Source organism: Pelmatolapia mariae, linkage group LG1 (assembly GCF_036321145.2).
Source record: "Pelmatolapia mariae isolate MD_Pm_ZW linkage group LG1, Pm_UMD_F_2, whole genome shotgun sequence".
NCBI lineage: Eukaryota > Metazoa > Chordata > Actinopteri > Cichliformes > Cichlidae > Pelmatolapia > Pelmatolapia mariae.
The window spans coordinates 39613721-39628555 of NC_086227.1; the positions used below are offsets into that span (position 1 = coordinate 39613721).

Genomic DNA, 14835 nt, shown 5'->3' on the forward strand with positions numbered 1-14835 from the left:
CATTAATCGTCTCCGTCCTTCTCTCACCTCACATGCCACTGCCATTCTTGTCCACAGCCTTGTTACTTCCTGGATTGATTATTGTAATTCACTTCTTTTTGGTCTTACTCAAAAATCCATCCACAAGCTTCAACGCATCCAGAACTCTGCTGCCCGTATCATCACCAGGACCCCTTCTACCCACCACATCACTCCTGTCCTGCAGCAGCTTCATTGGCTCCCGGTCAAGTATCGTATCAATTTCAAAATACTCTTGTACGCATTTAAAGCTATTCATCATCTCTCTCCTCCATATCTTTCTGATCTGGTTAACATCACCGCCCCATCTCGTTGTCTCAGATCTTCTTCTTCCCTTTCACTCTCTGTCCCCTCCCCCCGTCTTGTCACCATGGGGAGCAGGGCTTTCAGCTGCTCTGCTCCACGACTCTGGAATTCCCTTCCTCCTGATTTAAGAAATATCTCTACCTTCTCTCTCTTTAAGTCCCAACTCAAAACCCACTTGTTCAAATTAGCTTATCCCACATAACCTCTCCATTCGGCTATTTTAAATTTGTTTATGTTTTATGATTGTGTAAACTCTTTGCTTTTATGTTGCTTTTTACTCTACTATGTACAGCGACCTTGAGTGCTTTGAAAGGCGCTTTCAAATAAAATGTATTATTATTAAAAACATGGCTAAGGTTAACAATGACTCAAATGAGATTAAACAATGCTGCTGTATGCCATGTTCACCAGGAGAGGCTGGACAGTATAGATGTAAAACAAATATGCCAGCAGTTTATCTCAGTTAACAAGAGGAGCAGGCATGTGTTTGGCTCCTTCACATAGTGAGTTGTTGTGTGGGGCACCAGTAGTTCATGTCTGTTGCTGTAACAGTAGTTCATGTTTAGAATAAGAAGTCCCAGCTCACTGATTTGATCGGGGCAATAGTGCCTAAACTGTTGCATGATTTTGCTGAGAGATCTTTTACTTTGTGGTAATCTTAGATGAGTAGTTTTATGGACAAAAACCACCAGGTCATTCAGTGTTCCCTTAGTGCTAATGTATCAGAGATGTTGGTGTACTATAACTGAAGTAATGTTGTTAAGTCTTTAAAGTCATATTCTTTTATTGTCATGACTGTATTTGAAGCTTTTTTTATTTTTGTATGATACCTGATTTATATGGAATATGGCTGAAGTAAACTAAAGCCTAAAATACTTAGTCAGTCATTTGTTTAATAGTAATTTAACATTATATAATTCACATAAAACTATGAATTGTGATTTTAAATGGTTTAAAAGCATGTAGAATAGCATATGTAGGCAAGTATATTTCTCCTCTTTTTTTATTAAGAAGCAAAAACAAAAAGGAAAAAAAAAAAGAAACAGGGCAGGGTTCGGTGGTTGAATCATCCGTCCCCACCAATGCCAGAACCAAATCTACGCCCTTGGTTGTGGACCCGTGTCTGAGTCAGTGACAAACTCTCATCGCTCTCTGGGAACGTTTTTATTTTCAAATGCAAACAAAAAGCAGCTCGGCAGTCATGAAGTGATCAAACGGTCTTTATTCCTTTGCACTGTCACCTGAAGCATATTTATGATTTGTCGCACGTTCTTTCAGCCAAGCTGGAAGTCCACAAGCAGCGCGATGCCGTCACATCCGATTGGCCGTACCGTGCAGTCATCAGCAGCCAGAGAGAAACACTGAACACGTTACTGAGTGGTCTGTCACAACGGAGCAAGAAAACATCACATGCAAATCAAACCAGGCGAGGGGCCGCAAACGCACCACCTGATCAACGTACACAATACGAGTGCTTTATATCCTAAACAGGAGTTAAAAATACAACAGGAAGTAAGAAAATAAAGGCCTCGCACAGTCTACATACACTCAGAGTACGATATTGCACTTAGAACACAGTATATACAGGACACTGTACAATGCAGCACGTCGGTATGATAACCTGTACAAAGGTCACATGAGCAGACCCCGTCGTGGAAATCAGTGTGGCGCTGGTGTCTTAGTGTGAGCTGAAATTATTTTACAAAGCTTTGTCACAGCTGAGGATCAGAGGCGGGTTAGAACATCCGTGCTTAGGCAAACTGAAGCTGCACCAGCAGCAGACACTTGGTATCACCAAAAAAACTGCTCATACGGGACGACTGTGTGGCTCTGAGGTTCAGGAAGCATCCCTGTTTACCGATTTAGTGTAGAAGAACAGCCGTGGTGGGTTATCACAGCTGTGCCCACACAGAAGCTGTACATGAAAGATGGAACGAGCTTCTCGGTCTGAAAAGTCAAGTCTTAAACCTGCGTTGTTTCTGTTGGCCAGCAGGGGGAGAATCTTCTGGTTGTAAAATAAATCTAGGTGAAAATGAGCCCACAGTCCACTGATGAGTTCGTGGCCTCGTCACTACTTTGATCTTTATTTTGATCTTTGATACTTATTTATCGTATTGATACTTTATAACGGAGAAGCCAGAACCTCACATCACTACGTGTCATGTTAACGAGTCAGTGGGCGGTGTCACGGTGGTGACGTCCATCTTTTGTATACAGTCTATGTTGTGAAGAGAATTTCTCCTTGAGTTTTTCACAGAGGTTGGGTTTCTTTCTAATGTGGTACGCTCTTTACCTTCAGACTGTTGTTGTGATTTGGGTCCATAAAAAAGAAATAAAACTGAATTAAAAATCTGTTTATTTACTTTCTATAGTCTGGATTTCATGTCGTGTTTTATTTGTGCTGACACATCAGTGAATATTTATTCTATTTCAACATGTTTCTGCCAAGCAGCTTTTTTCATTACTTTTTAATTTTGTTATAGTATTTTACTGGTAAATTATAAAAAAGATACTTTCAGTAAGGCTTCATAATTTGTCTATATAAATTATGTCTTATTTAACTTTATTTTCCTACATCTCGGCTCACTTATGGAGACATTTCTGTTGGACTGAATCGACTTGTTTAAAAAAAATGTTGTAATAAGTAAAGACTGAACCACAGCTTAGATAAGTAAAGAAATCAAACCCAGCACTGAACACTGAAGCTCATCCCAGAAACAAGTCCAGGATTTTAAAGGCAATGCTTCCAATGTTCAGAGTTTATTTCTTTTTCAAAGAAAACAAGAATTCAGTGTGTCAGTCGAACTCATCGGGATGGAAAAGCCTGGGAAACTTTGCACTCTGGATCCACAGTGAAGGAATGAGCAGCTGAAGCACGGCGACACGCCGCACCGATGTAACGGCAGGGCCCGATTAAAGGACAGCTCCAGTTTCTTAGCAGCCGAGTCAGTTTTGACCCTCGTCTCTCGCTCGGACACCGTCTGTGTCACTCGTCCGGCTTCATTAACGTTCACAGAAACAACGTCGGGGAGCAGAAGCGACCCGAGCTATAACAAACTGGAACTTCCTTTTTTCTGTTTTTAACTGTGTCGTTTTATAAAAACATTTTTGAAGAATTGCACAAATAAATAAAGAGATCAGAGACAGAAAAGCGTGACGCTGCAGAGGCGTCACGTGCTGCTGGCAGACCGATCCGTCAATCTGCATCTCGTTGACAAGAAAACACGCCTTTTTTAAAATCTCACTGGAAACTAGCTATCTCTGTAGGAAAATCCAAAACTTTATTTGATCCACATAGTGAACACTTGTCTTCATGTTACAGTTTAGGTCCAGATCAGAAAATAAAGCCCGCTCGTCCTGTCGTCAGATTTCCTTTCAGTTTGTGAAAGATTCACGCTGAAGCTCGTCGGGGTCGGCGTCCACTCACAGGCTGTCCGTCTTAGTCTTTGCTCAGGCTCCCGCCTCCTGTAGACCCTTCTGTGTGTGCATGTGTGTGCGTGTGTGTGCGTGCGGTTAAAACCTTCCACCGCCACTAGGTGGCGTCAACGCCACGCAGGCATGAGCTGCAGCATCTCTGTTTGTACGTGTCCACATGGCACAGCCTCAGCCTCCTCACCACACTGCAGTACTGGGTGGTGTCCTCACATTCACCTGCAGGGAGAAGCACGATGAACACCGTGAAAAACATTACAGGTGTGTTTCTGGAGGTTTTTGGGTTTTCAAAGGGGCAGATTTCACGGTGTCTCCAAACGACAGCGTGGGCGTGTGCGCTCACAGACTCCTCTCATGGCTCTTACTTATCTTGTTTTGCTACAAGTTATGACCACCATGCCTCACAACACTCTGAACAGACTCAAGTTTGGATCCTTCTCACGTTAAACACGGTGCGTCTTTTTAAGGACACAAACTCCCAACACCTGGGTTCCTGAGAAGATTTCCCATCATGCTCCTGGTGGAAATTTACAAGACTGTATAAAGATGGAAGCAGCTTCTGGGACTGAAAAGTGAAGCCAGCTCTCAGCGACTCGTTCTAAGTCATACTGAATAAAACATTAAGCCCATCCACCCATTTTCTTCTGCTTATCCAGTTCAGGGTTTCCTGCTGACGGGTCGACACAGTCTGCACCTAACCTAACCCCACTACCTGCATGAGGAGATCGATACGTGTCGATATCGAGCGAAGCTCAAAAACAGGAAGGTCTTTCATTTTTCTGAACGTTAACGGGTGAAAATGACGGACTGAAGGCAGCTGTGAGTTTTCTGACGCCTCAGACGATCCACAGCTTCTTTACTGTGACACTGACATCACCTCATGAGCCACTGACAGCACGGCCCACGTTCAGGATGTCGTGACGTACGAGGAGCGACGACGCTGGTGATTAAATGAAGCATTTAACATTTACTGATTGTCTCCATATAAATCATTCAGAACTAGGTGGTTTGCTGCTTCAGTTTCAGTTAACTATAATCAGCCTGACTACGGAGCGCCCGAAGCCCAAAAAGGTGAAATTCATCTGCATAAACATGAAATTTGTCTGCACAGAACTTTTACATTAAACTTTAATAAACCTTCAGGGTTTTTTAGGGGTTTGAATAAAACAAACAAAGTAAAAGTTCAACGCGGCCGATCGCACACGCCACAGGTCAGCTGTAGGTTTACGTATTTAACGGTTTCGCATAAAGAGCGCAGGACACGGCGCAGACTTACTCCCACAGGTGGCGGTGTTGCAGTGCTGCCAGGTGGAGGGTCGCTGGAGCCAGGCGCAGTGCTGGTCGGCCAGAGTCCTGCCGGTCTTGCTGTGAACGCAGTCCACCCTGCGGGACTGGAAGCCACTCCCACAGACCACGGTGCACGCTCGCCATGCACCGGGACGCCACTGAACATCGCACAGGTCAGAGGAACAGTTGCGCACGGACACCGGTCTGAAAGAGAAAAGATTTGGGACTGGGAGTTATTGATGGGATTGGTGATAAATTCTGATGGTGTCATTTTATCGTGTTTATTTGTTCTTCATCTTTTCTGCTCCGCCTCGGTCAGCGTTACCGGCGGATCGCTTACAGCTGTGAGCACAACGCCCACTAATGTCAAAACCATCCAGCTCTACCTGTGAGGTTTTAATAAATATTTATTCAGTTAATGGTTGCCATGGGAGCCAAATTAAGCATCCTGCAGGTTAAAGAGAGGTAGCCGTGCTCTGCTGGCATTTTACAAAGAACGACTCCATCGCTGTACGCAGGAAGTTCTCAGCCTGGAAGCGACCCTCCTGGGAGTGAAGCAAACTCCACCTGCTGATCTGCCCGACGCTCGGCAGGAAGAAGAAGAAAACAGGAAGGTAGCAACGGTTCGACCCACCAGCCGCTTACCAGCGTGCCCGAGCACATCGCGAGCCAAACTGTGTGCCGTAACGGCCCGCAGCGTGTTTAGCTTTACGGGTTTGAGGAGCAACAGCTCTGATTACATCATAGGTAATCAGTGAGACTCGCTCCTGGTGGCTGATGGACTCCATCATGGCTGCTCTTTGTCAGTGATTCAGCTGGTGGGTGGAGGATTCTGCGGTCTCAGGTTTTGGAGCTCCAGCTCACACTGGGATTCCCCCGAGTGGTCGAGTTCATGCATCTGACACCGAGGGGATCAGCAGACAGACAGACAGGTGCCGCATCTACACTGATGTGGACGATCTGTTGCAGCAAAGACAGCTGACTGTGAGCAAATCTGTCACATCGCTGGCTGATCCATGTTCCCGCCCTCACATATGGCGGCGAGATGTGAGCAGCGACCGAGAGAACGAAGCTGTGGTTGGTCAGAGTTGCTGCTCTTCCACACTGAGTGAAGGCCACCTGACTGGGGTGCTTCCCTGACGAACAGACCCAGGACACACACAATAATAATACGACATTCAATAAAAATGAAGTGCTGATAGATAATAGCGGACAGTGTACCTGGGATTTAACACACACCTGCAGACCGACACAGGAAGAAACCAGAGTGATGCACAGATTCAGACAGTCGGAGCAAAATCGAGCAGTTTGGGAACATTTCAGTTTTATATGAAAGAGTCATTTCGTGTCTGAGCGTGTGCGTACCTGCTCCGGAGGTCACAGTCTGTGTAGGAGGAGCCGTTGGCGTGCTGGCAGACGACCGATCTCTTCTGCACGGTGGTGGTGGGGCCCAAACACCTCCCCGAGCACTAAGATTCAAACAGTACAACTGAAGGCGACTTTCCTACACCGTGTAAAGTGCACATGTCTGATTAAACGTCTGACTCTACCTTCCCCCACGGACTGGTCACCCAGACGGGGCAGTTATTGGCGGAGCACGGCTCCGTGTCCGCCGGCCGACTCGTCCCCTCGCAGGCGGCCGCGGGTAGCGTTCTCGCTGCACCTCCGGCGTCGAGCTGCTGACACGTGACCCGCCGCTGCTTCTGGCCAGCGCCGCATGAGGCTGAGCACTTTGACCACTCCGACACCGACCATCTGACACGAAGACAGCGACACACGAAGCACACAAACGCAATAAAAAGCTTCAAATGAAACTTCCGTCCAAACATTTGGTCTCTTCCTGTAAACAAGAATCTGTCAGAAAGCAGCGCTCGTACAAGGACGAGTCTCGTTTTAACTCCTCTCAGGCTCTTCCAACTCCCGAGGAAACCAGGGGTGACAAACTAAGGGAAAAGGTGGAATTATTGGGAATCCTGAGGCTGTTATGCTGCCATCTTTGGTGGCACAGTCCAGGTCCTCTTAAGAGGAAATGTCGCTGAAGATCATTAGAAAATAGTTCAGAGGGACCACCCTGTTATCAAGTAAGTCAGTAAAATGTATTTATACAGCACTTTCAGTAGATAAAAATCACAAAGTGCTTCACAATAAAACCAGAAATCTGAATAAAACAATGAAACATTTATTAAAAGCTCATTTGTGTAGAAATGTCTTCAGCTGCTTTTTAAAAGAGTCAGCAGAGTCTGCACAGCGTGAAGACGACAGAGGACAACTCCACAGCCTCAGTGCCTGAAAAGCCCACAGGTTTAACCAACAGTGACCTCTGACCTGAAGACCTGACCCTGCTCAGGAAGAAACAGGTCAGAGATTTACTGGGGAGCTTCACCATGTAGAGCTCGAAAAGTTCAAACTAACATTTTAAAGTGAAACCTAAAATTTCGAAGCCTACACTTCCTGTTAGTGGCGTTCCATAAAGCCGAGTAAAAAGAGCGTTACAATAATCCGAAGGAGAAGAAATAAAAGCACGAACAATCACCTCAGGTTCTGCCTTTGACACCCGCAGTCTGAGCTAAGTTTGTTTCTTACACGATAAAAACATGGAGTGATTCTCAACCGATGCTGAGCGTCAAATATGGCGCCCAAATTTCTGAGACTCGACTGAACAGAAGAGCCTAAAAATCCGACATGCTGCTTAATTTCTGAAATTGCGTAAACAGGAACAAGCTGTCGTGTCCTGATGGCAGCGATGCTCAACGATCGAGTGATGTCACAGTCACCAAATTTCCACAGAACTGAGTAACTGTGGGACGAGCACGCTGCTCCTCCATCAGACCAAACGAAGAGGATTTTTATTTTATTCTCTTGGAAGAATGATTTTCATCCAACCCGTGACCACAGACTTGCCAAAGAGCACTAAAGCTTGAGGTGAGATGAATTACAATGCCCCCCCCCCCACTGGACTGAAATCTCCACCCATGCTTGTAGCTGTAAACACAGAGCTCCGTCAGCCTGCAGCACTACAGTTTTATCCCGAGCCGAGCTAACAGCGGGTCATTTGTGTTGCATTAGCGAGCGAAGCTGACTCAGTGTGTGGCAGCAGAGCCGGAGGGGCGGGGGGGCTGACTGATGGGCTGTATGATGGGTAAAGGCAGGCTGGCAGAGCTGGAAGCAGTGGGGGGGACTCGGGGTGAGCAGATTCTGCTGAGAGTTACACTTCTGCTGCTCTTGGTGATTCATTAGCGGCCGACCCTCTGCTCATCAAAGTCGGCGTGCAAAGAAGCTGACGCACCGCGGGCACGCAAACTCAGAGCGGGAAAGGAAAAATGTCAGTCAGTCGGCAGGTTTATTCCATAATCTGTCAATAACGTGGCGGCGCTCCACAGGAAGCGCTGCTCTCGCCTGTTTTTGAAGAAGTTCCATTAATAAAACACGCAGGCAGGTGACAGGAGAGGCTACGGCTCGAATTTGTGATTAAAGCTGTTTGAACATCGTCTGCTTACAAAACAGCTAAAACCTCGGACACATTAGTGCCCTGCTCCCCAGTACTGGACGCTTGATGGGCGGAGCCACTAGACAGGTACCCTCCCTCTCTGACAAACGCTGAGCTGCACCTGACCGACCGAGAGAACGCCGCACGCGGGCAGTTCTCCGGCATTTGCCAGAACAGTGAACCGTCTTCCTTTCAGATCAACGATTCATTTTCAGAAGTTTTGGGAGGAGCTGCCTTGTGCTGGACACGCCCCCAAAAAGAGAAACGAAGCTTAGACAGTAACTTCCATCATTTCTTGAAATGCAGCTTGACGCCAGCAGGACGGACCGCACAGCTGGTTAACGCGCTCTGCGTCCACACTGAGGTGAACATGGCGATCGAGCGTACCTGGGGGGGCAGGCCTGTCTGTTGCAGGGGACCGGGGACGTGACGGGTTTCGGTATGCGCTGACACATGTCGGGGTGAACGTCCTTTCCGTCCAGAGAGACGCATCGGATCCGCCGCAGCCACGTCCCTCTGCTCCCGCAGGAAGTACTGCAAGTGGTCCAGTCCCCGAATCTCCAGCCGAACTCTGCAGAACGAAAGAGGAAACATGCATGAGATCCAAAATCTAACGAGTATTCTGTAAGTCAGCAGAAGCTTCTGGGCTCTCAGTGACGGTCAGTCGGTTTGTATGAGGACAGATGTGGCCGCCATTATGTCACCATTGGTCACTTCCTGTTAACCCCCATGTACAGCAGAGGGCAGCAGTCCAATAAAACCAGAGCTCAACACATTTTACTTTAGTTGTTATCCAACATGGATAACATGTCACAGCTGAAATAAACTGACTTTAGTTACTGTGAATGAAGCTGTTTTTGACTCAACACCAGCGTCCTGCTAACTGCGTGCTGATTGGTCGGTTAAGGCTTTAGGACAGGATGTTGTCCGTTTCCAAAGATAACTCCAGCAAACATTAGCAGCGTCGCTAAAGCTCAGCAGGAACTTCCATGAGTGTAAAAGAAGCAGCTGGCTGTGATGCTTCTCTGCTGCTTGCTTCACGCCCCAAATCAAAATGGAGGATGCTGTAAAGCGCCTCATGGTGCTGTGACGTCCATAACAGAAACTAGAACTCCAGCTACCCTTGAACCCTCTTATCACAAAATCTCCAGGAGAAAGATTTTAACTCCAAATTGAGGTTTTAGCTCAACCGCGCCAAACTTGTAGCCCCACCCACAGTTATCCCTCTTTAATCGGCCTTTCTGACTCCAACAGACTGCAAACCAACGACTGAGACCAGAAACTCATCAGCAAAGATCAAAGTTCAGCAGAGCGGCCTCAGACCTGCTTTTTTGCCCCCTGCTGGACGGTAGAAGGAATGCAGCTTTAAGCCACTTTGCACCGTCTGTGCGTCTCAGACACAAACGCTAAATCTATTCAAACTCATCACCGGTTCCCATCAGGCTGACATCAGACGCTCCACAGAATTCGTGATAGCTCAAAGGTCAGTGAAAACGACTTCTGATCTATACATTTATTGATTTATAGATTCTGTCCTGTGCTGGACTGCATGATCTGCATGCAGAGAGGCGATCTCCTTCGCTGACAGCTGTTCCAAATGGCAGAGCCGTGCCTCGTTATCCACACGGCCGCAGTTTGAAGGGAAGACTGTAGAAGCTACAGGCCAAACCAGGACGGAGCTCGGAGGAAAAACACAGCATCCCGTCACAGTAAAATTTGGCAGCGGCGACAGAGGATGCAAAGGCTGAGCGGCGGCGTCAAACACCACCCTGAGACGTTAACGTGTCGCGCATGAGTCTGCACAGATTCTCAATTTTTAATTTCAGATGCTGAAACGGCCACAGTGGAGGCAGGGAGACGTCCAAGGCAGAGGAAGGACAGCTGTCAGCGGGACAGTGTCACAGAGACAAAGAAGCGGCGTGCTGATGGGGCCGCTTCATTCCTGCAAGCATCTGCTGAATGCTCGTTTTCACAGGGAAGCAAAGTACGAGCTGGGCTGGACCTGAACTTTGGAATAATCGATTTATCGTTTCATTGATAGAAATGATGCAAGCGTGCTCAGTTTGTTCCCACATGAGATTTTTCCACTCTGGAGAGCCAAATAAAGTCAGGCCGTGTGACGCCAGCTCAGCGCTGACACCGGCAGCTTCCAGAGATGAAACACCTCATCCACCCGGGACGTTCCCTCCTCCGTCAGCGTTCCCTGGATGCTCCACTTATCTCGAGGAGACGTTTCCACAAACCGCTTTTTGTTTTTAATGCATTTACTTTAACTAAGCTTCACACTTTAAGCAGCTTTTGGATTCTCGTCCTCTCAGACACATTAAGCACTCCTCGCCACCCACGCACAAATTAGGAGACGCGCTTCCTGCCATTTATCGCTCACTCGGTCCAATTATCATTCGTCTCATGACTTCCAGCTCGCTCTGTTCGCCTGTGTTTGCCTTGCTCTCCAGAACTACTGACATTATTTGCTTAGTTTATTCATGCAGATGCACCTTCAGCATCAGCGAGACCATAAAAATGTTTTCAAGCACATAATAAAAATTCAGTTACATCATAACAATCTGAGAAGAGTTGTGGAAACACTCAGGAAAGGAGCTTCGGTGCTTCCTTTACCACCTCCTTTAACGGTGGAGAGGTTTTCCAGCTTCAGGAACTACGTCACCATCGTCCACGCTCACATTATGAAAACGCACTCTCGTTTCAGCTCCTCGGGTTCTCCTTCAAGTCTTTTTTATGACATTTTCCATCGAGCCCTGCTGCCTCCAGACCAACCATTAACCTGATTACTGCATATCATGATATTCATTTACATTTTTTTCAAGATAGCCGCTGATATGAGACATGCACAGTATAGTAAACCTGCATTTGAAAAACTTTGTGTCCTGGGAAAGCGTCCCTGTGTCCACAGGCAGGCGGCGTAAACACTCACCTTCACTGTGAACGTATATCCAGGCTGACAGGATTTGCCTGGTGCTGTTGATGAAGGTCTGGCATCTGTAGCGGCCCGCGAACTTCCCCTGGAGCGTGCTGACTTCCAGCACCCGACCTCCCACCAGCATCCTGTGCTGCAGACCCTGATCCGGACCGGGATCTGGGGAGTGAGCCGGAGCCGAAACCTCCTTCAGGGTCCGGTTGTTGTATTCCCAGCGCACAGGCAGTTTGTGGTCGGAAACCACCGGACAGCCTGCGACAGGCAGGAGCAGAAATAATGTACGTATTTAAAATTATAACGCTGAAAATGCTAAACAGGGACTCCATCAAGTTCAGACATTAATGCAGCGCTAATGGATGAAAGAAATCCATCTGAGGGGGAGTGCAGTGCTTACTCGGGAGAGTGCTGCTTAATGTGAGAGCAGCTCAGCGATGGGAAGCGGCTCGTCCGCTAACCGGGACCTTTTTATTCAGCAGACTCAGACCGGAGCTGTGACTGAGATCTTCTCCTTAACTTTAAATCCTATAAAATCTAAAGTTAAGGACGATTTTATTCTGACACTGAACCAGTTTTCAGTTTTTTTAATAAAAGCCTGTAAAGCCACCTTTCCAAACTTCACCCTTTATATTAATAAACAGCAAATTCAATCCAAATCACCTGAGGATGTCGTGGTTTTGTCTGCTATATTTATCTGGTTATCACCTTAAAGGTCAGTCTGTGACTCCGGGCAGATGTTGTCTTTGTGGGTTATCATGTGAGAAATCAGCTGTGACTGTGACAACAAAGGTGACTAAAGCGTACCTATGCGCAGGATGACTCCAGGTTTGATGAAGACGCTCGTGCCGCGCCGTGACGCCATGAGGACTCTCCTCCTGCTCAGCTCCTGAGACACTGGAAGAACCCGGCTCCCTCCGGCTGGATAAGGATCTGCACACACAAACGTTACTCCACGTGATCCAACGCGAGCGATTATGGCGAGAGATCGGCTTTATGTGTGAACCCACCGTGGACCTTCAGGACTGTGGAGGCGGTCGACTTTCCTATGGCGTTGGTGGCGGTGCAGGAGTAGGTGCCCTGGTCGCGCACAGAAACATTTCGGATCCACAGCGAGCCAGACGGCAGGGAGATGGCGCCGGCGTCCAACAGCCCGTCCTTCCTGTTCCACAACACCGTGGGGCGAGGAACACCTGACAGACGAGGGAAGGAGCGTTAACAACAAAACAGGTCAAACATCGTGAGTTGAATCCTGATGCTGCAGGGAATTTGGAGGAAGAAGAACGTGTTGCTTCCTGTTTAAAGGGAGTTTTTCTTTCCCACTGCTGCCAAGGCTCATCTGATTGTTGGGGGCTCCTCTGTGTTATTGCATGCTCTTCCTCCGAATTTTATTACAAATGTAAAACAAAGCCATTAAATCAAAGTATTTGGACTGCGTTTGACTGATGCAGCATTTATCATGACGAGGATGAGCAGGCCGACACAGTTATGGAGTCAGGATGTAGAGAAACACTCTTGCTCTGTCAGAGGAGGAACAGAGTCCGACCTGAAGCTGAGACGATCTCTGACATGAATCTGAAATCAAACTCTGGCTGAACTTCACACGGCTTCACTTCCTGTGAACCGTCTGAACAGCGGCTGATGTGAAGCGAGGATCAGCGTGAGAGTCTGCAGCAGCCGACAGGCTCTCTGTCCTCCTCGGTGTGTTCGGGTCAGACCCCACGCTGCTGGCTGGGATTCCTGTGAATCGACTTCCACAAGCATTCCCTGTTTATCAGCACAGCTCTGCAGGAGAAGCGCTTCTTTTCCATTTTTGAGACACAGAGATATCACGACGTGTTTTCCCAATCTCTGTGCTCTCTGTGATGTTTACGCCCCAACACACTCCGACTCCGAACACTCCACTTGGACTCACCGCCTTTTCAAACACCCCCAAATAAATGTAGGCAGAAATAATTAGCAGGCAGTAATTAAAGCAGTACTTCTGTTTACTTGTGAAAATTAGAAGCATAAACGAGTCATGAAATGTTAATTTTATGCACAGAATATATACGGCATATTAAGGTGACATACTTAAAGGGTCTGAAGTCCCAGCTGAGACAAGAAGAGCAGAAACAGATAACTGTTGGTTTCTGAGCATGCAGAGCTGCACGAAACAAGAACGGAGACAGAAAAAAGAAAAATGTTGATTTAGCCTGAAAACACGTGGATCACGTGCAGAGATACGCAGCTCCTGCAGAGCTGGAGCTCAGTAAGAACAGGTTTTCCCACACTTTGAGCCGGATGTACGGGAAGTCTCTGAGAACTCTGTGACCACACCCACCTTTGAGTGGCACGCCGACCTGTAGCTCACACTGAGGCTGAGCCGGAATTACCTGACGATGACGATGATGATGATGATGGTTCTCAGCTGCAGGCTGGACTGTTCAGGTCCAGTTGGAGAAATTTTCTGGAAGGAGTCGAGCGGGAGATTGACAGACGGCTCGATGCGGCGTCTGCTGTCACGTTGCTGATTTGTTTTGTTGAGTCTGACGGTGAAGCTGTCGACTGATTGGTCAGCCTACGCTCCCACTCGCACCATGCTGCTGCTCCTCCAAAAGGAGCCAGCTGAGGTGGTTCAGCCATCTGACAAGGATACCTCCTGGAGGTGAGACGCTTCGTGTCCAACGCTGTAGAAATCATGTCTCCCAGCTGGCTTGGGAACATTGGGAACACTGGGAAATGTCCCACTGGAGGAGGTGGCTGGTTATCTCTGCTTACACTGCTGCCCCGTGACCGGACCCAGGTGGTTGGGAGAAGATGAGTGAACACACTGCTTGTTGCAGAATCAGGATCATGAAAATAAGAGTGTTTGTCTGGGAATCTTCCAGCTACATGCTAAAGGAGCAAACCTCTGATGGAACGAAGGAACTGCAGCTCGGCTCACAGCTCTTTAACTCTCGTGTGTCTTCATTAGAGTCAGTGTGGACAAAGACACGAGGCAGCCAGTTACAGCCGGCTCAGACCGTGTGCACTGGATAACTGGTCGAACAGGATTTCAGCTTCCAGCTGTCTTTCTGCAGCAGCAGTGTACGAGCTGATCAGGACTTGGACACAGCTCAGAGTTTAGTCTCTCAGCACTTCATATATTGGGGTGAGTGAGGTGAACTCCTGAAGTGATTCTCACTCTTAGATCAGACAGCTATGAACACCCAGCTGCCAACAGGAGAATGCTCTGATTTTCCAAGATGTCACTCTCTATTACAGACTTCACTTCACCCAATCAGATGAAAAATTACTTTCAATCTGGTTTATCTCATCGCTTCAGCCTGCTGACACACACACACACACACACACACACACACACACACACAGCTGATATCATGTCAGCTCT

General features: G+C 47.6%; 1 protein-coding gene across 5 annotated transcripts in view; it reads right to left on the minus strand.

Annotated features, from left to right (window-relative positions):
• Positions 1–1473: 1473 nt before the first annotated feature.
• The window catches only part of adamtsl3 (ADAMTS-like 3), a 196988-nt gene continuing 183626 nt past the window's right edge, over positions 1474–14835 (minus strand). For all 5 annotated transcript variants that reach the window (XM_063480938.1, XM_063480946.1, XM_063480955.1 and 2 more), the window contains 8 exons: positions 12473–12655; positions 12270–12395; positions 11466–11720; positions 8918–9101; positions 6594–6798; positions 6409–6512; positions 5033–5247; positions 1474–3975 (listed from right to left, as the gene is read on the minus strand). In XM_063480938.1, the coding sequence (XP_063337008.1) occupies positions 3857–3975; positions 5033–5247; positions 6409–6512; positions 6594–6798; positions 8918–9101; positions 11466–11720; positions 12270–12395; positions 12473–12655 (1391 nt within the window). In that variant the 3' untranslated portion in view covers positions 1474–3856. The remainder of the gene's footprint in view (positions 3976–5032; positions 5248–6408; positions 6513–6593; positions 6799–8917; positions 9102–11465; positions 11721–12269; positions 12396–12472; positions 12656–14835) is intronic.